Below are 26,187 nucleotides of genomic sequence, written 5' to 3'. Positions count from 1 at the left end.
AGAAAACGGCGATTGTCGCCGAAAAGCGACAAGTTTGCAGGTCTGTGTCTGGCTCTGTAACGTGGCGAATTCTAACTGAAAAGTGCCGAAACTCACTTACTGTCAAACGTCTATGACATTAACTATTAAAAAACATACAAATAAAAGGTTGATCATTAATGTGGATGATTCACATCAAAATGCCAAAACCCAAAGGGAAAATGCTATAAACTGTCAAATCCACCACCACTTAATAACTTATGTTAAACTGAACCTTTTAAACATCCTGTTAGATTTGCCTGAAAACACCTCAACAGCATACCCAAAGTAAATTGATAGCTGTTCTAGAACCATTTGGAGTACATGCATGTAAAGGGTGTCTTCTGAAAGGTGACAATCTGAAGTTATTTCCCCTGTTGTCAGGACCCCTGTAAGTCCTACTGGTGTTGAGTAATAGAAGCTTGAACACAAGGAAACTGAAAGTTTCTATCTCCGCCTAGGTTTTGTTTTGAAAACAGAGGCCTGAAAAGGCCTAGAGTTGGTAGGTATTAGCTGTAAAACAGAATTGGACCACAGCTTGAAATCTTACCTTGAAAATTAAAGTCAAACATAATACCAAAATATATTCATATTTGACACGTTTTTATAAGAGTACATTTACATTTAGTCATTTAGCAGACGCTCTTATCCAGAGCGACTTACAGTAAGTACAGGGACATTACCCCCGAGGCAAGTAGGGTAAAGTGCCTTGCCCAAGGACACACCATCATTTGGCACGGCGGGGAATCGACCTGGCAACCTTCTGATTACTAGCCCGACTCCCTCACCGCTTAGCCATGTGACTCCCAGCCATGTCCCTTTGTAACCAAGGTCAAATACATCCAGGCGTTTTTCTAAAAGGGCCTTTTGGAGACTCCAAAATGTCCCTTTGTAACCAAGGTCAAATACTTAGGATAAAAAGGTATTATGTTCCATAATTGTTATCTCTAATGAAAGGTGGTATTTAGAACTATCATATATAATAGCTAAATCCCCATTAGTATTTCTAAAACCCAATAACTGAAGCATGAACACATTGGAGTGCTTTATCTGATTCCCAGGATTGACGCACAAACACATCTTGTGTATCTATATTACACCCAGCATTTTCAGAATCTCCGTAGCTACAATGCTAAAAAGCTCATTTCAGAGCCAGTCAAAGCCAGTTTGAGAAATTTGTTTAGAACGAGTGTGTGTGTGTGTGTATGGGGGGGGGGGGGGGGGGGGGGGGGGGGGCAGGACGCACAGACCTAGTTGGCTGTAGGTGGCTGTCAACCGGGCATGGAAGCACCTATTGGGTCGAACAAGGCGTCAATGGAAAGGGCAGAGTCTAGCGGCCATCATCACACTCTCCAATTGTAAATATTTGAACCACAGCTCTTTGAATGAGGGATAATGCGTGAGAGAGAGCGAACATTGAAATGGCAAAGGCAGAATGAAGCAGCAACTTTGTGGCTATGTTTGGATATAATGTCGAGGTACTCGACTTGTTAGATAGTTTGGACCTTTGGGAATTGCTACTATGTTATTGCTACTAAGTACAAAAAAAGTTAAAATAACAAAACATCTAATTATTACTTGTGAACGAATATCATTCACGTCTTACTAAACCTAGTCACGTGAAAGTGAACTAAACAAATCCTTTGTTTCCTCTTCTGAGCTTATGCAGGTCACGTGAAAAACAATCCAAAGACTCGTACCCAGCAGATAAACGAATCGTTCACCTCCCAACTGCGTCTTCAGATCAAAGTTTCGTTCATCTGCCTCTGCTGCGCGTCAGACGGTTCACGCCTCCGCATCGTCCATTATCGGGTGATATTGGACACCTCGTCGGGCATTATCCCTAACATATTGTACATTACATTTCACAATTGTGTTTCACATCACAAAGTAAAATTTGTAAATAGTTATCACCCTTGCCTCTTTGCTTGTGTAGCCTAGCTATCCCCCAAGTTAACAGATGCGAAACGAATGTTCTGCTACAGGTAGTCACGCGTGTTTTCGTGACGTTAGTGACGTAAGTAACGTCAGTGACTGTGGCTAGCAAGTTAGCCACTGTTAGCTTCACTTTTTGCCACAAAAACATACTTTGAACTTAACCATCCGACGGAACGTAAATACAAATACAACCAAAGCAATCGCTACCAAGTTGCACCTTTTGACACCGACGCTGTCTATGTAGTCCAAATATTGACTGAGGCTTAGGGGGGCAAAAAAAAACAATAATAATAATATATATGTGAAAGAACAAAAGTTTTGTTCTTGCCGAAGGCAAACACACCCAATAATAATAATAATAGTATTTGTAAAGCACTTTATACTAAGCTAAATCTCAAAATGCTACAGGTTGAAAACAATAAAGGGCGCAGTGACAGTTTTCCACTCCGCCGACTTTCTTTTGTTGCTAATATCTGATGACAGGCTGCCAAACAGGACATTTTCACGCTTCCGACTCTGTTGTTAGAACCTCGATCTCAGAGTCTGAAATGTCTCTTATGCGTGTTTAGCCAATTTAAATAAGACAAAGTAATGACCTCAGGAGCGCATTTATAGTCCATCTGCAGATTAATTTATGGGAGGAGGCAAGGCGGGGTCAGTGGCTCGTTCCCATGCGGTCAATCTCACATTGATTGTGATTTATAAAGGAAAGGTGCGCAAGAACAGTGCGCCATCTTCTGGTATAATAGCTGCGCAATCTTTTATACATGAGGCACCTGGTTTACATCTTCCTCCTGAACATCCTCCTTACCCTCCTCTTCCAAACGTGAAGTAGTTTTGCTCTCTTTTTGTCCAACTGTTTTCATTTTATTTGAAGCCATTTTGCAGAGGAGCCTGCATCACTGCTTGCGGCTATATTTGATGTATGTTACTATAACCAATAAATAACTCACCAACATCCCAGACAGTCTCTCCAGAACAGCATCCTCCTGGGCCGATGAGACTTTTACCTTTTCTTTACGCTGGCAGAAAGAGGAGATCAACCACTTCAGGGAAACACTAAAGATAGACTTCTTCCAGGAGTCTTGCTCCTCTGTAGAAACTGTTGTCAGTTTATCACTGACAGCATCAATCAGCTGCAACCTGCAATGAAAACAAATAATATGCAGGACAAATTAATCTCTGCCTCACAGCGAGTACGCACCATAAAACATTTCTGTGCACTGTCTGTTGAGTAATCAATGTATTTTGACGCATGTTACCATTCACAGCTGCCTTCTCTCTGCAGGACAGCAGGTAGGTTGGAGATGAGATTGCTTATGTCCTCAACTTTAGCTGCCAGCTTGACAAGACTAGCCAGAGTCTTCACATGCTGAACCACAGAGTCTCTTGTCTCCTCACTAAGCACGGAGGTGCACAGTGGGGCCAAGAGGGACTGCTTCAGGGCCTTCAACACCTTGGTTTGCACTGCAGAACATTAACAAATTAAACTTAGTATGCATGTTTTTTTTCTGCAAAAAGACTTCAGAAGTGGTCTCTGCCTCCATCTCGACAAAACTCTGATCGGTGTCTTCTTGGAAACCCCAGCGTCACTCTCTATGGATTTCTGGAGTTTGTAACTACAATTGCGGCACTACGCCATTTACATTTACATTTATTAATTTAGCAGACGCTTTTATCCAAAGCGACTTCCAAGAGAGAGCTTCACAAAGTGCATAGGTCACTGATAATAACAACAAGATAGCCCCACAGCATTGCGGGTAGTCAAAAACAAGAAGTACATATTGTGAACAACCAAAAAATAGTGCTAAAGGGAAGAAACCATAAAAGCATGTAGTTAAACAAGTTAAAAATTACACAACATTAATCTCTAAGTGCAGGTGTACCTGTAGGAAAGCAATAAAAATAGGATTAACTAGAAAAAGAATACAACAGTTTAAATCAGCTACCACTAACCAACAAGAGCAACAGTCTAAGCAAGAGTCATTGTGAACCTTGAGGAAACTAGCGTTGGGTTCAGCAAACCATTCCTAAGTACCATTGTACTCCCGGAACAAGTGTGTCTTGAGCCTTCTCTTGAAGGTGGAGAGACAGTCCGTGTCTCTGATGGAGGTGAGGAGTTGATTCCACCACTGGGGTGCCAGGCAGGAGAAGAGCTTGTGCTGGGACCGGGCGGTCTTGAGAGGTGGGACCACCAGGCGGTTGTCTGAAGAAGACCGTAGGTGGCGGGTGGGGGTGTAAGGCTGCAGGAGAGACTTGATGTAGTCGGGCGCAGTCCCGTTCACTGCTCGGAAGGTCAGTACCAGGGTCTTGAATCTGATGCGGGCCGTTATGGGTAGTCAATGGAGGGAGATGAGGAGCGGGGTAACGTGGGAGCGTCTGGGTAGATTGTAGACCAGACGGGCCGCTGCGTTCTGAATCCTCTGAAGAGGGCGGGTTGCGCATGATGGGAGACCGGCGAGCAGCGAGTTGCAGTAGTCCAACTTGGAGAGGACAAGTGCTTGGACAAGCAGCTGGGTGGAGTGCTCAGACAGGTATCTCCTGATCTTCCGGATGTTGTAGAGGGTGAATCTACACGACCGGGAGACCGCAGCAATGTGGGCCGTGAGGGAGAGCTCGTTATCCATGGTAACCCCAAGGTTCCTGGCAGAGGATGAGGGGGTCACCGTCGCAGATCCCAGGGTGATTGAGAAGTCATGGGAGATGGAGGGTTTGGCCGGGATGATGAGAAGTTCCGTTTTGGCAAGGTTCAGCTGGAGGTGGTGCTCAGTCATCCAGGCGGAGATGTCTGCGAGGCAGGCCTCAATCCTAGCTGAGATCCCCGGATCGGTCGGAGGGAATGACAGGTACAGCTGCGTGTCGTCAGCGTAGCAGTGGTAGGAGAAGCCATGGGAGGTGATGATTGGTCCAAGTGAGGTGGTGTACAGAGAGAAGAGGAGGGGACCAAGGACGGAGCCCTGTGGGACACCAGTGGAGAGCTGGCGTGGGCCTGACAGTTTGCCTCCCCAGGAGACCTGGTAGGATCTTCCCGACAGGTAGGATGAGATCCACTGGAGTGCAGTGCCAGTGATGCCCATCTCAGAAAGTCTGGAGAGCAGGATCTGGTGGTTAACCGTATCAAACGCCGCAGAAAGGTCCAGCAGAATGATGACGGATGACCTGGAAGCCGCTCTGGCAGACTGGAGGGCAGTGGTGACTGAAAGGAGGGCAGTCATTTGGTGGCGCTGAATCGAAATTAGCACAGTGCTCTGGAAAGGGCTCCAGTGTTTCCCACAGATTAGAAAACTAATTGTGGCGGGGAGGGGTGGGGGTTGTCAGACGGGGTGGGGGTTGTCAGACGGGGGGGGGTCGTAATATTTCCTTCGTTAATAATTTGTCACACAGTTAATTTGTTAATAATTTGTTAAATTAAATATTAATCCAAAATGATTCACACCTTCACAAATTAACAACTAAAATATCATTTCTGCATTGTGCATGTAGCAACGCTAGTGCTAAACAACTATTTAACTGGTCGGCTCCATGACGCCGAGTAAGTAGCTAGCTCTTGAGACTTCTCACCAAAAGAACGAAGGGGAAACTTTGAGTACTGTAAGTCGCTCTGGATAAGAGCGTCTGCTAAATGACTAAATGTAAATGTGAGTAAGGTACCTAGCGAAAAGTAGCCTCAACTTTCCTTGACTTTTAGCTACGGCACTAATGCTGAAGGCTCGCTGATATAGCTGTCGGTCTTACTAGAACGACATATGTACTGTATGCATTGTTGCTAACGTGCGCTGATGTTGTGACTGTGTGCATATGTGGGAAAAACGCATCAGTAACAGAGAGACGGAGGGAGAGCAGGGGAAAAGAAATGCAGCAGAACGAATACGCTGCGTGTTTTAACCTAAATAGCGATGTTTCGATGTTTTACGAAACGCAATGTGAGGCGGCCGGTGTTGATTCTGTGGCGCACCGCCACAAATTAGTCTATGTGCGGGAAACACTGGGCTCTGCCTAAACCGCCATGGAAGATGAAAAGAGCGGTGATTTTCAACCATAGAGTTAATATAACTAGAATAAGCTACTTTTGTCTTCCAAGATGGCGTCACCATTCATTTCTATGAAAAGTGCTCAGTGGCGCAGTGAGGCAAGCGAGAGCGCGAGACTGGACGCGGCCATCTTTCCACTTCCGACTCTTCCAGTCTAGCTTTAAACAGTGGCTCTTTTTTCCCTAGCTCCGAGACCTCGTGCACGCTTGCAACTAGATGTCCTTTTCATACTTTGCGACAACCAGTCGCGAGCATAGATTTATGTGGTTACGAGCGTGTGAGCTAAGGCATTGCAGTGGCAGAATCTATGGGCAGAATGGCGTACAATAATTTTAAGTCCAATAAAAATCTGAGACATGATGCAAACTTAATGGAAATGTCACCGTATAGTATTCCTTTCACTTGTTTTTTAGAAATAGGCTATAGGGCTATTTTTGATGGAACTCATCACATATGTTGCTTTTTTTATTTGTGATTTGAGTATGATTTCCAACGCATTGTATCGGATGAAATAAACTTAGCATGAACAGCTCCGTCGTTGTTCTCGCCAGGCAAAGAAAGCTTAAGTTATTTTGGTAACCGAATTCTTCCATAATGCAGACTTACCATAGCTTACTGACAACTTTATATTCAAACGAAATGCTACAAAATTCACACTGCCTTAAATTTATCATCAGTTTAGAGATGTGGCCTGTGTTTTGTATGTTCATCCTACAAAACCAAACTCCTATTAATGGATATAACGTGATCTAACAAGACTTTGCAAGATAATGTAATAAATAAAAGCTTGAGAACTGTGTCTAAAATATACTTCATTGAACATTTGCCTTTGAAAGGGGCATATTCACAGAACCATATAGGCTTCAAGACGTTTCCATCAGATGTAAGTGGGGGTGAAACAGTCACTGAGGACCTTCATTGTCCCACAAAAGCAGTCTGGCTTGATGACAGGATCAAAAAAAGAATAATGGGTGTTTTTAACAAAAGCTTCTGAAGGCAAGACTAATATTATTTAATTATATATAATTTCCTATTGTGGTTAACAGTTCAAGTATTAATGTTCTTCTTTGCTCCAGATAGACATGTCAACAATCTATGCTTGCGCTTAACATTATATTTTTGCCATCATGTCGTGAACTTTTTTAAGAAAAATCAAATCTGTTTTTAAATAACGGGAATAAACGATATTAACAACATTTCATGTATGTGTGACAACCATTTGCTAAACTTGCTACAACTAGGCAGGCAACTCAAACCATTTATCACTGTGCTCATTTAATATAAGTCTATGGCTCATTCAGCTCAATGTAAATCGGCTATCGGCCAATGTGCTCGTGCCCTGTAAGTATCCGAGAGCACATTTGCAGGCAACTTTTATTGATGTAGGCAAATAAATGGGGTGCTAGTTTACCCCTTTCGGATTGGTTTCAAACTTGACAAAAATCAGGAAAAATTATTCTATGAAAAAGCTAGTAGTATGAGCCAGGTTCGAGAATCAAACAAAAATTATTGGGGGGGATAGTTTTGTAAATGTAAATCTATTAACTGGAGCTAATAGAATAAAAACGACCGGAAGAGTCGGGAACCTAACCGTAAATGCCATACCACCTACATCCACCGGGGCCGTTGCTTCAAGCCGAGGGGCGAGGGGTGGAGGTCTGTTTTCAACAAAGGATTTCCACCAAGGGCGTCTTATATAGAAGAAAAGGAATTTGTCAAGCAGCACCCTGATATTTTGTGGCTGTTACAACAGGGTAAATATGGTTTATTTTGCATCCAAGCATGTCAAATTTATTAAGGTTTCCTAAATTTACACTACATCCCATCAGTGATTACATCTTGGTTTTACAGCTTAGTTTTGTTAGTTAGCAATGCTGGCGAGCTAGATAGCTACAAGTTTTATTTTCTGAGTTTAAGCTTTGCAGATATGGCTCGTTGATTTCTTACTAGAAGAAACTTCTACAATGCGAGTTTGTGAGGAAGATGGTCATGAAGGCAAGTGAAAGAAGGTGCAGACATCTTATTACAGGCAGTTGAAAAGCAGCAAATCATGCTGCTTACAGGCAGTTAAAAAGTGGCAAGTCATGTTACTATGCGGTAACTTTGTCACAGGGCTCTCAATTCTCCCGCCATGAGACACGCATTTCACCCATTTCTCATGCTCTCACGCAACACCTTGTATTTCTCACGCATTTCAACCACTTCTCACGCTGAGAAAGGATCATTTGTCCCGCTATATACAATTAGTGTCACTGTGTCCAATCCCGACCGTTTTTTTTAGCCAACATTCTGATAAAATGCCACTTCAAATATTGATCAAAATGAATATCAGGTTTTCAGCTGATTTAATGATGTCACATTAAGTGACATCATCCTTACCTTCTTACCTTTCGCGCAAAAATATTGTTTTATTTTCAGAGTTACCTTAGCCTTTACTAGAGCCGGCAAAAGGATGCCGGTGCCAGTAAATTAGCTACGTGCGCTACCCTTGTCCAACCCCGATCGCACTTCAACCCTTGTAGTAAACACTTGCCGCTGCTGTTTTTCCGGGGATATTAAGTTGATACAGGGTCACCAAACTGACCATCAATGCTGTCAACATATCCGGGAACGTAGTTATGTCCTTCACAATAAGATATCACGCTTCAACATCTCCAAACTATGTAATAAAACTCTAATTAAAGCTCAAAACAGACAAAAAGAAAATACAAAATTAATCTGGACACGCCTAACAATTAGAATTATCCTCGTCATCCAGCTCCCCGTCCCAACCCACACACATGGTGTGGTATCATCTGCCTTTAAGTTTCAGATCTACAAAACAAACCTGATAGTACTCCGATTATTTGTTTGTTTTTCCCGCTGTCGCAACTTTTTTTTCAGACATCAAACTTTGCCTGCAACCCTCTCTTCGACTACAGATCACGTCACACGTGATGGTGTATTTTCATTGAATAGACAAAGTAGTGTTAAGCTAGCGTTGAAATACATTCATATGCTAACCCATAGTAGCAGTACGATGACAATACAGAAACACTGAGTAAAGATTGTCGCCCAAGCGTCGCCGAGTGGTCTTCGGGTTTCTCTCATCAAAGTAACTTTCCTTTGGTATTTAGACATTTATATGTTCATGAAATTTGACACGTAGATTGTTTGATATGCATAAAGTAATACTACTTACACTTTGCTGGCGATCGTGGAAGAAAATGCTGGCACAAAGACTGGAAACTGCGTGATGGCGGAAAATTTGGGTTTGGACATTAGGAGCTTATGGCGGTCGGGATTGGACACAGTGACGTTAATGAACGAGTCGCAAATTTCTGCCAAGTTGATAGCTGCCTCCAGTTATACAAAGTAAAAACCAGCCAATCAGAAACATCACCACCAGCTTAGATGTTGCAAGGTGGCCATTGAAGGACCAGACCAGGAAGCCCTGGACTAGGAAGGCATGAAAAAGTTTTACTTTAATGGAAAACAGGCGATTGAAATGGTCTGCCTCTGGTTGTGAACTATGTAGATAAAAAAACAATGGCTTTCATGGAATTTATGTTCTAGTACACATGCTAGGGGCACAGACAGAAAACTGCTCCTAGTAAAAAAATAAATAATAAAAGTAGGTCTGGAGCCCTGTAACAAACTTGGTGAACATTTATATTTTTGACAGTCTGGTGAAAAGGGGCAGTTGTCAGCCAACGTCATGTCTCAGTTTTTTACAGATTGTTGTTGAAGTGCAGATTGTAAGCTCTAACATTTCAATGCTTTCAACATTTCCACTGCAGCAACGCAAATCGCTTGCCATTGCTTGCCTTCCCACAGTGCACCACGTTCGGGGGCGTCAGATGAATGCAGAGTTCTAGTTCTCTAAAGTCATTGTTGTAGTTCGTATAATGTCATGGCAAAGTGTGCAGATTTGGGTTTACGTACTCACAATATCGATCAAAATAAAACCTTTACACACATGACGCAAAAATCCGAAACGCTGGCTAGATGTAGCATGATGTTATCTACTGTACATACTAGTTCTGGCTGTATTTTAATCAGAGTGAAAGATTAAATGTTACAGTTGTACACGATAGGATGCAAACGCCACTAACATTGTGCAACAACTTTAACACACATGATGCAAGAAATCCTATACGCTAGCTATATGTGGCATGATTATTTTGGTATTTTAAGGAGAAAGATTCAATGTTACAGTATGCCACCGAGCACTCAGGGTAACCAGTCGTGTACTGTACCGCCGACGGGGCTAGCTAGCTAGCACAGTTACACTTTGTTACGAGACAGAATTTATAAGTACAAAAACCCCACAAGGAGCACCAACAACATCGCCCTGCGCCATGCCTCATTTTTGTTGTTAACATATCTGCACGAATACAGAGACTTATCAAACAGGGCTGGGTTTGCAGCCACAGACGATTAGTTTGTCCTCCATCTTGAAACTGAAAACTAAAATGTTTACCATGGTTGCTACGTTACGAGAAACAAGAAAACAATCCGATTGGCCATCGCTAGTGAAATGTGCCCATCATTTGCATAAAGTTGAGAAAATCTCAACTTGAATCGCGTCGCTACCCACGCAAGCGATTCGTCTGGCTCCATTGAAAATTAATGGAAAGCATGTAGTCGCTCGTATCGCGTCGCTGAAGTGGACACGCACCGTTAGACCGCATTTTTGCAGACTTTAGCTAAGGGAATTGACCACCATTCACAGCATTGTGACGTGAAACACTAGGGTTACCAGGGGAATCCCGGAAGAGAAAAAAATACCGGTAAACTCGCTTCATAATACAAGAAAGAAGATGAACGGCAAACAAACAACCCTGATGTAGACATAGTTAGAAATGAAAGTTCACATGTAAGTTTAAACACAAAGTTCACTGATGGTTAATATAGCCAGAACTGTGCCTAGGTTGTCTTTTGATAACAAATTCATAGGCTTTTATCAGATTTGATCCAACAACAACATTCCTATTTTGTCAATATCGCAGCAAAGGGCTGTCCCATTCCAATTTAATGTATTTTGAGGCCTTACAGCCTCAAGTCCAGTACCGTCTGTGACGGTTCAGGGTTTGGGCCTTACATAATTCTCTGCACAAATTTTTCCAAAACGGATGCATTCAAGTTAAATATAATAATATTCATAGTTAAATACAATCAGCAAATACAACAATATGAGTCCAATGTAATGTTTATATTACATAAAGCTCCCCCCAAAAATTGCGCTCAAATTAATGCAAATATTTTAGCATATTGCAAAATGATTTTGTCAATGGAAAGCTAATCAGAACGTTTTGATAAGGAGCTTTTGACACTATGCTATGGAATAGCACCTTGTAGCTTTGGGCCCGATACATGTACCTTCGGAACCTTATTGCTTTTACATAATTTCTTATTACGAGTTTCTGACTAGGGCTTTTTCTGTGGCTAGGCCAAAGCTTTGGAATGCTCTCCCTTATCATGTGAGGTCTGCTCCTTCATTGGATATTTTTAAATCTACTCTTAAAACACATTTTTATTCGTTAGCTTTTAGAAATTTTAATTGTTGTTTTATAGCTTAGTTTTGCTATGCACTATGTACAGCACTTTGGATCAATTTGTATTGTGTTAAATGTGCTTTATAAATAAAGGTTGATTGATTGAGGGTTGCAAAATTCCAGGAATTTTCTCAATTGAGAACTCCATGGGAATTTACGGGAATGAATGGAAATAAACAGGAAATTAGTAAAATAGCAGGTTAGGCTATAACAGGACACTTAAATGTAGTTGAAATGCATCTTGCAGAATATTCTTGGTAAAAAAAAAAACAGATTTAATGCAAATTCAGTTCATGTCTACTCTGCGCATTCCTCAATCACATGCACATAGCATACTACTTACTGCAGGGCTATTGAGAAGACACATCCTGCATGTAAGCAACAATTTGGTTCTCCTCATTTGTCACAAGTCCTAAAATCTCCTTGGATTGGAATACAAAAAAATAAACAGTGCAGGGGAAGTAGTCACATCAGCATCTCCACTTAAAGAGAAGCACAACTCACCATCTTTAAGTCTGGCAGGGTCCTCTCTGCAAACTGTCAGGAGGTAGGTATTGACCAAGGGAAGAAAGTCCTCCATTTGACCAGATAGTCGCTCCATGTTGGCAGGCTCCAGGCACCACAGCTCAAAGATGAGGCAATGAGTGGAACAATTTTGTAACAGTAGGGAGCCAATGGTCTGGGTGGAATGGCTAAGATTCTTAAGACAGTACTGCAGCACCTCAATGTGTATTAACTTGGCACATCCCGGCTCACTAATAAGGACTTGAAGGAGGTAGGCTTCGAGGGCAGGGCTGGAGCAGGACAGCAGCAGAATGCCAAGGCCCTGAAGATGAGCCACGGACAGACCATGGTCTTTGAAGGGCTGGGAGGTGCTCTCTGTCAGGACCTGTAGCGCTGTGCACCCATACACACTGAGCTCAGTAGGCATGGTTTTGTCACAGAAGGTGATAAGGCCTTCCTGGGGGAGCAGCAGCAGAGCTGTAACCACCTCCACTACTCGGGAGGAGTCCATGTAGTCATGCAGGACTAGGAAACCTTTAATAGCTCGGGACATCTTCACAGGTGCTTTGGAGCCCTTTTCTCCCAACTCTTGAAGCAAAGCCTTACTCACAGCGCTAAGAAAGCTACTAAGAAGCTCTAGCCTGCCAAGCTTGCTCAGGTAGGGGGCACTAATCTGCAGCAGGTCCAGGATGTCGTCACTTAATTGGCCACATAGAAGCTTCAGTCTGCCTGGGTTCAGGGTGTGAGGGGGTACAGAGGCCAGTTCCACAGCCAGGAACCATTGCTCCAGACAAGGGTGCTTGAAGATGGAAGTCAGAACAGCCATAATGGTCTAAACACACACAGAATTAACATTAGATCATTATACATTAAAACTGAGATTATTATACAGTACTCAGCGTGAATGAATATCCCTCCCCCCCATCAGTTTATCATTTGTTCTTTGATTATTCAATTGAGAAACCATAATCGAAACATTTAAAACGATAAATTAACTTTTTCCATTGAGAATCTAAATTAAACAATGATTAAAGATTGCAACTAATGATTACTCTTATACTCTTTTGAATGTTCTGAATATAATAAACAATGTTTGATCTATACCCTGCTATATTAGTTCATGAGAACATGACCCATGGTCATATCCAGGAGAGAAATGTGCCTATGAATTGTGTTGCTTGTAGCATTGATAAACTGTCATTATGCTGTTTATGCCTGCCTGCATAGCCATAAGTTAGTTATTTTTAAGATATGACTATGGAATGTCTGAGACATCAGTGTAGGTCCAAGGTCACAATGTTACCATCTCTCTATGAACCATCTGTAGACTAAACAAACGCTATATAGCACCATGAATACAACGTCTTTGGTCTGTGCTTGCGAAGGCTATGTCTTCATTGTTATCTTATGACTTCATTGACTTGGTACTTTCACAGCAATAAGGCAAAAAAGACTTCTTCAACATGGAGTGAACAAGTTGGTGACATACTGTTTTGGGTCAATACATGTTAGGGGTGCAGAACCAAACCGCAAAAAAACTAATTGTTCAACACACAAACCACGGTTTGGTTTTTATATGTAACCCGCATTTTTTTGGGATCTTCGAGAAAACACAGCCTAACACCCTTTGTCCTTCCCCTTTCCCATAGAGTACTGAGAGAGCTGAGTACTTAGAAAGATTATCTGTTATATAATGTTATTTTATTGTTAACGTTTGAAAGTTATTTTTGCAATTAACCTTTAGACTTTAGAGTTCTAAATATTTCCGACTGTCCCCACAGCACAAGTTATTTTTCCGAAACGGTAGCTAGCTATCTTTAGTTAACTCCCAGGCTAAGTTAGCTAGCATAATACTTGTAGCAATGCTACTACCATTCTACAAGTCACCTATTAGCCTTCTCCTTCGTATATTTTGAAGCCATACTAAAGCGTTTGTGGCATAGTTTTTTGTCCATCCGAAAATATTCAATTGGAATGTTCAAAATCGCATATATGCAACGTTGTGAGACCCGCATTCGAACGATCACACAGTGTTTCCCCTAGGAATTTGTTTTGCAGTGGGGGCAGGTCAGTTAGCAAATGGTAGTATTTGAATCGCGATTCCATCTGAGATAGCTACTGCTGGTAACGTTGTTGTTAAAATAAGTGTTAAAGGGGGTTCTTTATTAATTAATTAATTAATGCAATATGAGTAGGCTAAATGCCTGAAAATATCACGAGAAGGGAAAAACTTACAATGACGTTTAAATCATAGAGATTAGGTCAATTTTTACACCGGTCTGCCAAATGTATTCGTTTTGATTGAACTATGAGGTTCCTGATCACCATTCCCTCTTGCAGGGGAAATAAGAAGGCAACTATTTCATTCTACTCTTCACTCTTTGTATTTTGAGTTGTAAATGAGCATAACAAATTATGCTTTCAAATCTATGTAATCTTTTTAAATAATAAGTAGGCTATGCATTTTTATATAAAACATACAGAAATATCAGTTGTAAAATGTAATTTAAATACGGACCCCTGCAACCAAGGCAAGCAAGCACACCCTACAATTTCCCCAGAAATTGTACCCTCTCTAGTTCACTTTGTTATAGATATGTTTTTTTTTAGTTTGTCGTTTTTGTTGCTGGAATATTTTATTGTATAGGAACCCACAGAAAGTATTAATTCCAAAAGAGATGATTTTTTTAGCCGATTGTTGGGGTGCACTCATTGACACTGAGTACTATATTATACTAACATGCAATAAAAAAAAAAATAATTGCCTACCAGGTCATTGTGGTCCTTTGCCAAGTTGACCTCGTGTAAAAGGTCTGCTCCCTCTTCAACATCCACAGTCATGAGTTCCATTGTCCCATGGAAGGTTAGGAGCTTGCTAACTATGTCCTGCAGAACTCCCATGAGAGTACTCAATACTGGTGCACCCGATTCTTTGGAAAGCTAAATAAAAAATAGGAAGTCAATCCAATCCCTGCTCCAAATTTACCTCAATGAAAACTATATACCAAATACCAAAGTAAGTTTTAGGCCAGAGTAATTAATTTTGTACCTTGCTGAAATTGTCCAAAGTGGATTTTATGTAGAACAAGACTTGCTTAACAGCCACTGGAAACAAAGCCATGTCCATAGTGGACAGACAATCCTCCACTGTCCTCCTGAAGCGGTTGTCTAAAAAAGCAGAAGCTTCTTGGCTGTATTTAGCTTTCATCAAGGCAGTGAAGGAAACAGGCCCAAGTGAGCTATTGCTTGGACTGTCAGATGACTTGAACTAAAAGAAAATAGGAGTAAAATAAGTTACTTATATAAACTATAATCAGCTCAAAAGTAATATAATTATTGTTGTTCCCACACTAGTGACACCAACCAGTTGTTTCTGAAACTGCTGTGGCAGCCATCTTGAAAAGTAGTGATGGAGATGTATGATAGAGGGATGAGGTGGGAAATCTTCAGAGGAGACGACCAACTCTTCATCATACTGCAGTAAAGCCAGGCAGAGGGGAAGTGGATCTCTTTGACAATGCAGTATGTCTGAAAGCACTGCTGCCACATATTCACACACCACCTCTAGAATAAGGAAAACAAGATCAGAAATATAAAATGATTATGCATTTGCACTTTAAAAGGAAATGAGTAGAGATGCATGTCAATAATAACCAATTGGAAACAAAAGAAGCAGCAACAACAAAAAAAGACACTAAGTATAAAAGAATGACAAAGGTAAACCGAGGTTATTCACTGTTGGTTAGTTGCGAACTAGTTATACGAGTGTGTCAGTGTCAGAAAAGTTTAAGATGTAACCTTTTATCCTGTATAAGACTTATATTGTGTTCAGTATTTTTTTGTGTGCAAAGAGAGGCCTACCCCCAAATCTGAACTCTGGGTAACACTAGGCTTACGTAAAAAAGGTGACATAGGCTGACCACTATCTTACTGGAGAGGCCAAAAAAGATGTAAATCATATAGTCAAGCTTAGAGGGGTCATAGAGCGCACACACGGAGACTCAAACGCACGCAAGGTCCATGCTAGGGAGCCAATGAAATAAGAGCCATGGGACATTTGCATGCCTTTGTTTAAGCCAATGACTGTGGAGAGCAGTTGTTCAGATACCGTAATTTTTGGACTATAAGGCGCACCTGAATATAAGCCGCAGCAGCTAAATTGAATGATGTGTACATATATAAGCCGTACTGGACTATAAGCCGCAAGTGTTTTAATGTTTAATTACTATATGTAAGGGTTCGTGCACAGAGGGGATTGTCGGGAAAGCGATGGCTGCTTGAGGAAGCATTTATTAACATTTCAACAAACAAGTTGCATATTTCCATAACGTATTCAAGTGTTACCATATAGTGCAATAGTAGCTACAGAACATATACTGTGCTGTGTAAACTGCACTGTACCACATGACGTTTCAGACACAAACTTTTCAACTTTCAAACTTAAACGGTGCGCTCCCAGCGCACATACCGGCAGTGATGTACAGCAGTGGTTTTCAACCAGTGGTCCTTGAGGGAGTGCTAGGGGTTCCCCAGCAAAATTAATTAATAGCGTCACAATCATTTAACCATGGCTATTTTTGAAAAACCTTGAAAAAGTTTGCACATCTTTGAATATTTATATATTTTTTAAACAAAAATGTACTGATATCTTAGTGGCCGTTAGCTGTAAAAATCCATAGATTAGCCGCACCATTATATAGACGCATAGTCGAAAAATGTAGGGCTGTCCCCGACAAAGATTTTCTTTGGTCGACCAAAACTCGACTAGCACTTCTGAAAATCGACTAATCGAAACCGTAAAAAAAAAAAAAACTATAAATGTCACAATGTTTTTCATCAAACATTTTCCCGATCTGACTCAATATGGACATTCCAGATTCAGCCACTACAAAATAAGCTATTACTAATAATAAGCCTCAAGTCACCAGCCCTGTTGTTACTGAATGCCGATATAATACAAAATGCCTGATTGTCCGTTCGTCATCTACCGCTTGTCCGGGGGTCGGGTCGCGGGGGCAGCGACCTAAGCAGGGAGGCCCAGACTTCCCTCTCCCCGGCCACTTCCACCAGCTCTTCCTGGGGGACCCCGAGGCGTTCCCAGGCCAGCAGAGAGACATAGTCCCTCCAGCGTTTCCTGGGTCTTCCCCGGGGCCTCTTCCCAGTGGGACGTGCCCAGAACACCTCACCAGGGAGGCGTCCAGGAGGCATCCTTATCAGATGCCCGAGCCACCTCAGCTGGCTCCTCTCGACGCGGAGGAGCAGCGGTTCTATTCTGAACCCCTCCCGGATGACCGAGCTTCTCACCCTATCTCTAAGGGAGAGCCCGGACACCCTGCGGAGAAAGCTCATTTCGGCCGCTTGTATTCGCGATTTCGTTCTTTCGGTCACTACCCATAGGTCGTGACCATAAGTGAGGGTAGGAACCTTGATCGACTGGTAAATAAAGAGCTTCGCCTTTCGACTCAGCTCCTTCTTCACCACGACGGACCGATGCAGAGCCAGCATCACTGCGGACGCCGCACCGATCCGCCTGTCGATCTCGCGCTCCATTCTTCCCTCACTCGTGAACAAAACCCTGAGATACTTGAACTCCTCCGCTTGGGACAAGATCTCCTCCCCGACCTGGAGATGGCAATCCACCCTTTTCCGGTCGATAACCATGGCCTCAGATTTGGAGGTGCTGATTTGCATCCCAGCCGCTTCACATTCGGTTGCAAACCGCTCAAGTGAGTGCTGAAAGTCGCGGCCCGATGAAGCCAACAGGACCAAATCATCTGCAAAAAGCAGCGACCCGATCCTAAGGTCACCAAACTGGACCCCCTCTACGCCCTGGCTGCGCCTAGAAATTCTGTCCATAAAAGTAATGAACAGAATCGGTGACATAGGGCAGCCCTGGCGGACGCCAACCCCCACCGGGAACAAGTTCGACTTACTACCGGCAAACACGGACCAGACAGCCCCGATCAGGGAATCCGGTACCCTGTACTTTCGGAGCACCCCCCACATGAGCCCCCGAGGGACACGGTCGAACGTCTTTTCCAAATCCACAAAACATGTGTAGACTGGTTGGGCGAACTCCCATGTACCCTCCAGGACTCCCCGGAGAGTATAAAGCTGGTCCACGGCCAGGACGAAAACCGCATTGCTCCTCCCGAATCCGAGGTTCGACAATCCAACGGACCCTCCTCTCCAGGACCCCTGAATAGACTTTCCCGGGGAGGCTGAGGAGTGTGATCCCCCTTGAGTTGGAGCACACCCTCCGGTCCCCCTTTTTAAAGAGGGGAACCACCACCCCGGTCTGCCAGTCCAGAGGCACTGTCCCCGATGTCCACGCAATGTTGCAGAGTCGTGTCAACCAAGACAGCCCTACAACATCCAGAGCCTTAAGGAACTCCAGGCGGACCTCATCCACCCCAGGGGCCCTGCCACCGCGGAGCTTTTCAACCACCTCGGCGACCTCAGCCCCAGAGATAGAAGGGCCCCCCCCGATGTCCCCAGACTCTGCCTCCACGTCGGAAAGCATGTTGGTGGAATTAAGGATGTCTTCGAAGTATTCCTTCCACCGATCCAGGACGTCCCCCGTCGAGGTCAGCAGCGCACCATCCCCACCGTATACAGTGTTGACAGAGCACTGCTTCCCCCTCCTGAGTCGCCGGATGGTGGTCCAGAACCTTTTTGAAGCCGTTCGGAAGTCATTCTCCATGGCCTCGCCAAACTCCTCCCATGCCCGGGTTTTTGCCTCCGCGACCGCCAAAGCCGCGTTCCACTTGGCCTGCCGGTACACATCAGCTGCCTCTGGAGTCCTACCAGCCAATAAAGTCGGATAGGCCTCCTTCTTCAGCTTGACGGCATCCCTCACCTCCGGAGTCCACCACCGGGTTCGAGGGTTACCACCACGACATGCACCGACCGCCTTGCGGCCGCAGCTCCGGTCAGCCGCTTCAACAATGGAGGCCTGGAACATGGCCCATTCGGACTCAATGTCCCCCCCCCCCCCCCCCCCCCCCCCCCCCCCCCCGAGACATGATCGAAGCTCTCCCGGAGGTGGGAGTTGAAGCTCCTTCTGACAGAGGGTTCTGCCAGCCGTTCCCAGCAGACCCTCACATTATGTTTAAGCCTGCCAGGCCTGACTGGCGTCCTCCCCCACCATCGAAGTCAACTCACCACCAGGTGGTGATCAGTTGACAGCTCCACCCCTCTCCTCACCCGAGTGTCCAAGACATGCGGCCCCAAGTCCGACGACACGAATACAAAGTCGATCATCGAACTGACACCTCGGGTGTCCTGGTGCACATATGGACACCCTTATGCTTGAATATGGTGTTCGTTATGGACCAGCATGTCTAGCACTGAAGTCCAACAACAAAACACCGCTCGGGTTCAGATCGGGGGGGCCGTTCCTCCCAATTACGCCCCTCCAGGTCTCACTGTCATTGCCCACATGAGCATTGAAGTCCCCCAGGACGACGAGGGAATCCCCAGGAAGAGCGCTTTCCAGCACCCCCCCCCCAGAGACTCCAGAAAGGTGGGTACTCTGAGCTGCCGTTTGGTGCGTAAGCACAAACAACAGTGAGGACCCGTCCCCCCACCCGAAGGCGGAGGGAGGCTACCCTTTCGTCCACCGGGGTGAACCCCAATGTACAGGCGCCGAACCGAGGGGAAACAAGTATTCCCACCCCAGCTCAACGCCTCTCACCAAGGGCAACTCCAGAGTGGAAGAGAGTCCAGCCCCTCTCAAGGAGACTGGTTCCGGAGACTATGCTGTGCGTCGAGGCGAGGCCGACTATATCTAGCCGGAATCTCTCTACCTCGCGCACCAGCTCAGGCTCCTTTCCCGCCAGTGAGGTGACGTTCCACGTCCCTAAAGCTAGCTTCTGCAGCCGACGATCAGACCGCCAAGGCCCCCGCCTTCCGCCGCCGCTCGTCTCACGCTGCACCCGACCCCCATGACCCCTCCTGCGGATGGTGAGCCCACTGGAAGAGGGTCCCACGTTGTCTCTTCGGGCTGTGCCCGACCGGGCCCCATGGGAAAAGGCCCGGCCACCAGGCGCTCGCCATCGAGCCCCACCCCCAGGCCTGGCTCCAGGGGGGGGGGGGGGCCCCGGTGACCCGCTTCCGGGCAGGGGCAACTGAGAACCATTGTTATTTTTCTTCCTGGTAGGTTTTTGAGCCACGCTTTGTCTGGTCCTTCGCCTGGAACCTGTTAGCCTTGGGTGACCCTACCAGGGGCATAAAGCCCCCGACAACTTAGCTTACAGGATCACTAGGACACGCAAACCCCACCGTGGTAAGGTGGTGACTCAGGGAGGCCTGATTGTAATAGATAATAACCAATGTACTGGAAATTCTAAATATTGTTTGTTTAACATGTAAATCAGCGCCCTATTCACTGCCTGAAAAAGTGCAGCATGCGAACTTGCGTAGAAGATCATTCGATTTGGATGTGATTCTTATAATAGGCATATTCATTTTTCAACCCAGCGCGTTAACATGAGTGAAGTAGGCCAACTTATGGTTTTCAGGTGGTGGACTACATCATATTCAACGTCGAACTATGAAAAATAAACCGTTGTTGGCAGAGCTTGCATTCAAAGTTTTTTGAGTCACCCGGTACTTTGTAACTGTACTGTAAATGAAATGCTGCCATACCACAGATTTCTGTGCCATTTTGCCTAATAACGCCGACAATGTAGGCTATGGCAGTTTGTAGTTCGGCTGACAACTGTGCTTGTGCCGTGTGCAAAAAACTAACAAAACAAAGATTAATGAAACGGAAAACAATAACACCTTTTCTTTTAAATATATATTTTTTGAGTTGCTTTATTTGTCTTAAATAATATAATCTACAATTTCTGTAAAACATTTCTTTAATTCAGCAATGGTGACAAAAGCGTGGATCAGATCTCACACTGCCATACGGCAGCTCGACTAAAAAAGTCTTAGTCGACCAAGAGCATATCGACCAGAAAATCGACTAGTCGACTGAGTGGGGACAGCCCTAGACAAATTTGAGAAAAAAGGCGTGACTTCCGAAAATTACGGTAGGTAGCTAGCACAATATTCTACCGGACAAACTTTGTACCGCCATGGTGTGTGATGTTTTTGTCTCCTTGTGGGCCGGTCACAAGTATTAAAAGCTTCACCTAATAAAGTTCTTCACCGACAGACAGTGCAATACTTGTTAGGTTAATATTTCTGACAGTCAGTCAGGGTTGGGGATTGACCAGCACACCTCTCCCCCACTTACTGCCAGTCCCCTGCAGAGTGTAAGACTACAAGAAGTTTAGCGACACAAAGCGATTCGAACCATCATTGAACTGGCTATGAATGGTTTTGTATCGAAAAAGCTTTGAAGTGAAAAGTGTTTGAAAAGTGTTCCACGACCTGCCGGCTGTAGGATTTACCTGATCATTCTAAATTTTCAAGCCAAGTCTTGAGCCCTGTTATCCCAACAACAGCCCGTTACCATTGCCACAATGTACTGAATAATAAAGAGATTATACAAATAAATAACAACCCTCTTCCTCGCAAGCTTCTGCCTTACCATTGTCCACTTTGCAAGCTATTAGCAGTTTGTTCCTGGCCTCGAGCACAGCAGGGACCAATGCACTGAAGGGAAAGGTCAAGAGGATGAGGTCTTCACTGAGAGATGGCCCAAATGCCTCAATCTCATCTTCACTGCTCTCCATGATGACGTCCACCATGCCCAAGACATCTGGAACACAGTACCAGATAATATTTTAAAAACATAACCCATCTCATGGGTTTTTCCCATATGTGTGGCAGCCTGCGGAAACCCTTCACATGGTGAAAATGTGACTTTATATTTACATATTTGGAAATTACAAACTTTCCTCAATACAAATATGTTTAAATCACTATCACAACTGAAGTTACATTATTTTAAAATTTGATCTGTGTCAAAAAGTGATAAGGAAGAAAATTGCGTTCAAAGGTTCCATGTTTCATAATTCGATTTGCCATGGTTTGAAAATCTTGCTAGCTAACATGTCCAAAACCCGTTGAAATGAACAGTTTTTCATAAGTAATCATATGCTTTTGTACATTAAAATGAAGTATAGCCAACAATGAGCGGCCGCCACATCCGACGGGTTTTGGAAGGCCGCCACACATGTGCCTATGTGTGCATTCTTTACCATCAATGTTTGAGATGGGTGCACTGACAGTGTCACCCTCCTGGCCACTCAAGTTTGCTTGCAAATACGCTGCCTCCTGAACCAAGCTTGCCACCTTTTCTGTGTACATATGAGGGTTGTAAACCAGGTTCACCAAGACCTAAAAAAACAGCACATGACTTAAAAAGATAAGAAAACACAGAGAGGGTGATTGGGATATGAATACATTAATAACAGAGAGGAAAAGAGTGAGAGGGAATGGCAGACACCCACCCTTTCTATGAACTGAATGACTGTCTCCAGATTGGCTAGATTTAGCTGAACCAAGTGGCTGAGCCAGAACTCTAGCTCAGTCCCGGTGTACTCAAAGACACCAGTGTCTTTCAGTACCTGGCAATGACAAGACAACACTAGTTTACGCAAACATATACATGCTATTGACTTAAGTGACAAGCTACAGGACATGCTAACCAGGCTTATCCTAACAGTACGAGTTGAGAATTCACCATTATAGCAGGTTTGAACATAAACAACAGACAATATATGTAACAAGAAAGTGTGTCACAATTTTTTTTTTTTTTTCAGATTAAGAACAATGAAAATAAGCATTAGCCCACACCTAAATGGAGGAATAGAAAAATAAAAACGTACTTTAAGCACCAGCATTCGTGTGCAGGTCTTGAGATGATTATTATTGCTGTTTGCAAACATCTTCAGAAGCAGGTAAAACACAGACTTCTCTGCATCTACAACCTCCTGTGGTGGCAGTGAAATAGTAAAACAAACACTTGCAAGTCTACTAAACATCACATATTTATTAAACATGTGGAGTGAATTTGGAGTGTATCTGTGTTCATAGGGTCCTCTGTTCCCGGGATCCAAGTTCCCACAGTCCAGTCAGGGTTCATACACATTTTGACCAACGGATTTCCATGACTTTTCCATGCCTTTTCAATGACTTTAAACCAAATTTCCATGACCAAACCTTTTGTGAAATCTTGGTGTATACGTTAAAAAGTTGTATTACACGGCTGTTCGTAATACTGTAGAATGCTCCATTCACTAAAATGGGGCTTCCCAACGTTCTTCGGTGAACAATTTCTTTACATTTGAACTTTGCTATGCATATTTGACCGCTGTCAAGGGAAGTGGCCTTTTTGCCTCGGATTCACATCTTTCGTAGCACTCCGCAAGCAGTCCGGTAACTTTTCAACCCCTGCGTACTCCGTTGCTTAGCGACATCAGCTGATTTAAAGCCTAAAGAATGTTCAACGTCTATGAAGTTCAACGTCAAACTATTTTTCTGCTGATCAACACTACGAACGGTAACAAATAAATTGTAAAAAGACACACTGTGTTAAGTAATTTTTTGGCAAGTAGCCGTGTAATAAGCGGCATAATGTATAGAACGCCGGTCATAGTCGGGAAAATAAGCCCCTTCAGCCCACATTACCTCCGCAGTTAGGACTTCCATTTTTTGTCACAGCATCAGTTATCGAGCCCTGCTGCTAGGCGTAGCAGTGGACCTCACTGTGGTGAGAAAGCCGGTGATGGGTGCTGCTGTAGCTTTGCTAGCAGCACCCATCACCGGGCTGCTGTAGCTTTGCTAGCAGCAGCGCTCTGATGTTTGCTACCTTTGGAATGGCTAGTTAATGCCGCCTCTCCCATGTTTGAAATGTCGAATGATTTTCCACCACACAACCGACATTTTGCTCGTCCCGGGTCTTTGTCTGTTTAATGTATCTTTCCATTTGTAGCCAAGCATCGTTAAAGCTACACTTTCCTAGCATTTTGAATTATCCCTTGCGCTTCTCTGAGTTACTGTTGCTATGGCCATCTAACTTTTCAGTTGGTATGAGAGCGTATGCCTGCTTATATTTTGAATGTATTTCTTTTGAGCGCATGTGAATTATTTAAAACTCAGCGTAAAACAACATGAAAATATGATTTAAACAATTTTCCATGACTTTTCCAAAACTTTTGGGATTTAATTTTTTTTCAAGCACTTTTCCAGGCCTGGAAATAACCATTTTAAAATTCCATGACTTTTCCAGGTTTTCCATGACCGTACGAACCCTGCCAGTGTTCTACCCCTAACCCTAAAATATAGAGAGCCATACAGCAGTTTCAACTAGGGATGCACCGAATCCAGGATTCGGCCGAATATTTGGCTTATTGACGAGGTTCGGTTTCGGTCGAACCCGTGTTTGCACTACGCACGCTAAGCTGGTTGACGTAATGACGCCGCCGTTGATTACGGGAAGGTATTTACGTAGGTGGGCCGTTCAATGCAGTAGGTTGAGAGAAAGTGAAAATGGAATTTGTGAACAGAAAAAGTGTTGTTCAGTCAACAGAAGGTGATTCAAGTTGAGCTATATGTTCAATTTGCAATGCTGATTTGTCTCGTGGCAAGGACCCGAAACAATACACAACATCTCCGCTGTTAAAACATTTGTGTATGAAACATCAAAAAGAAAATCTGGAAATCTAAAAGGCAAATATTTTTGATGTTGATTGGATTTTGAGATAGGCATATGCTATTTGTCAAATGTTTTTCCCACTTGTCTTCCTGACATAATGTTTCCTACTCTTTTTTTTTTTCTTCTTTTTTTGAACAGTTAAAATTAAATAAAAAATACACTATTGTGGACGTTGTTTACTTCATTAATGTGTTAATGGACTGAAGATGGGAGTAGGATTCGGTATTCGGTAGGGCTGCAACTAACGATTGTTTTAGTAATCGATTAATCTGTCTCTTCTTTTTTCGATGAATCGAAATTTGTTTTTCTTATCAGATTCATGATAAAAAAAACTAAAAAGTATTAATTTCCAACCCTTTATTCAAAAACTGAACTGACAGTGCAAATTCACAGTGCAAAACATCTTCAGAATGTGCACAAACAGGCACAAAATTGGAAAAAGTTATTTTGGAAAAAGAGTGGATTTAATACAATTTTCAGAGATTAGCAATTTATTTGAGATTTGTTTAAACTTTTTTTAAAGATTAGCGAGGATTAGGCTATTTTCAAAGATTAGTGATTTTCTATCATTTTATTTGAAACTTCATTGAAAAAGTAAAGGCTGTGGAAGTATACCAGACATTGTTAAGATACTCTGGTGTCTGTGAGGTTTTATATTCATAAAAATCAGGGAGTCAGATGGCTGAGCGGGTAGAGCATCGGGCTAGTAATCTGAAGGTTACCAGTTCGATTCCTGGCCGGTGCACATGACGTTGGGTCCTTGGGCAAGGCACTTCACCTTACTTGCCTCTGGGAGAATGTACCTGTACTTACTGTAAGTCGCTCTGGATAAGAGCGTCTGCTAAATGACAATGTAAATGTAAAAATATTATAAAAGTCAAAATTTTTCCAAATGGCATGGGTAGTTTTCACCCAGTCCCTAACCCGGTCGCTGCAAAGTAGCGTCTTCCGAATGTGAGACGAATGTCGAGTATGAAACTAACTTCACCTCGGTCAATTAACACACCTTTTCGACGTATTTAGTTTGAAATACTCCCACACCTTGGCTGACTTAGGTCGTACTGATTTCTCCGCCATGTGTTTCAATACAACGTTACTCAACAACGTATCTTAGATGGTCTTTCCTCTACCTCCGCGCTCAACTAAACTTTTTTTTTTATACTCAAACATCTCTGTGACTTATTGAGCAGTGTAATAAATTGTGCGACACAACAAATCGATAATTAAATTAGTTGCCAACAATTTTAATCGATTTAATCGATTCGTTGTTGCAGCCCTAGTATCGGTTTCAGACTAATCTTAACCAGTGGATTCGGTATTCAGCCGAACCCCGAAAATCTGGATTCGGTGCATCCCTAGTTTCAACCCTTTGACGTTTTCCAACAACTACCCATGTCATTTTAGGTGAATCCGGAGCTGGGGAACATCTTTATCTGCTTCCCCTTATGTGCTATGTAGAACTGTGGAAAGTTTGTGCCTGGGAATATAGGACCCTTGGAACATAGGAATTAATTGTGAATATAGCACAGATGGTCTTCAATGT

At 43.4% G+C, this 26,187-nt stretch overlaps 1 protein-coding gene across 2 annotated transcripts in view; it reads right to left on the bottom strand.

Moving 5' to 3' along the window:
• The window catches only part of urb1 (URB1 ribosome biogenesis homolog), a 60,021-nt gene that overhangs the window by 28,250 nt on the left and 5,584 nt on the right, over positions 1-26,187 (bottom strand). For both annotated transcript variants that reach the window (XM_047017782.1, XM_047017783.1), the window contains exons 15-24: positions 22,816-22,920; positions 22,438-22,554; positions 22,186-22,324; positions 21,573-21,743; positions 15,393-15,592; positions 15,078-15,296; positions 14,798-14,968; positions 12,029-12,860; positions 3,219-3,423; positions 2,910-3,099 (exon numbers count right to left, since the gene is read on the bottom strand). In XM_047017782.1, coding sequence (XP_046873738.1) covers positions 2,910-3,099; positions 3,219-3,423; positions 12,029-12,860; positions 14,798-14,968; positions 15,078-15,296; positions 15,393-15,592; positions 21,573-21,743; positions 22,186-22,324; positions 22,438-22,554; positions 22,816-22,920 — 2,349 coding nt within the window. The remainder of the gene's footprint in view (positions 1-2,909; positions 3,100-3,218; positions 3,424-12,028; positions 12,861-14,797; positions 14,969-15,077; positions 15,297-15,392; positions 15,593-21,572; positions 21,744-22,185; positions 22,325-22,437; positions 22,555-22,815; positions 22,921-26,187) is intronic.

The sequence above is a fragment of the Hypomesus transpacificus genome, unplaced genomic scaffold (genome assembly GCF_021917145.1).
Source record: "Hypomesus transpacificus isolate Combined female unplaced genomic scaffold, fHypTra1 scaffold_65, whole genome shotgun sequence".
NCBI lineage: Eukaryota > Metazoa > Chordata > Actinopteri > Osmeriformes > Osmeridae > Hypomesus > Hypomesus transpacificus.
This window is presented reverse-complemented; position numbering and strand designations above follow the sequence as displayed.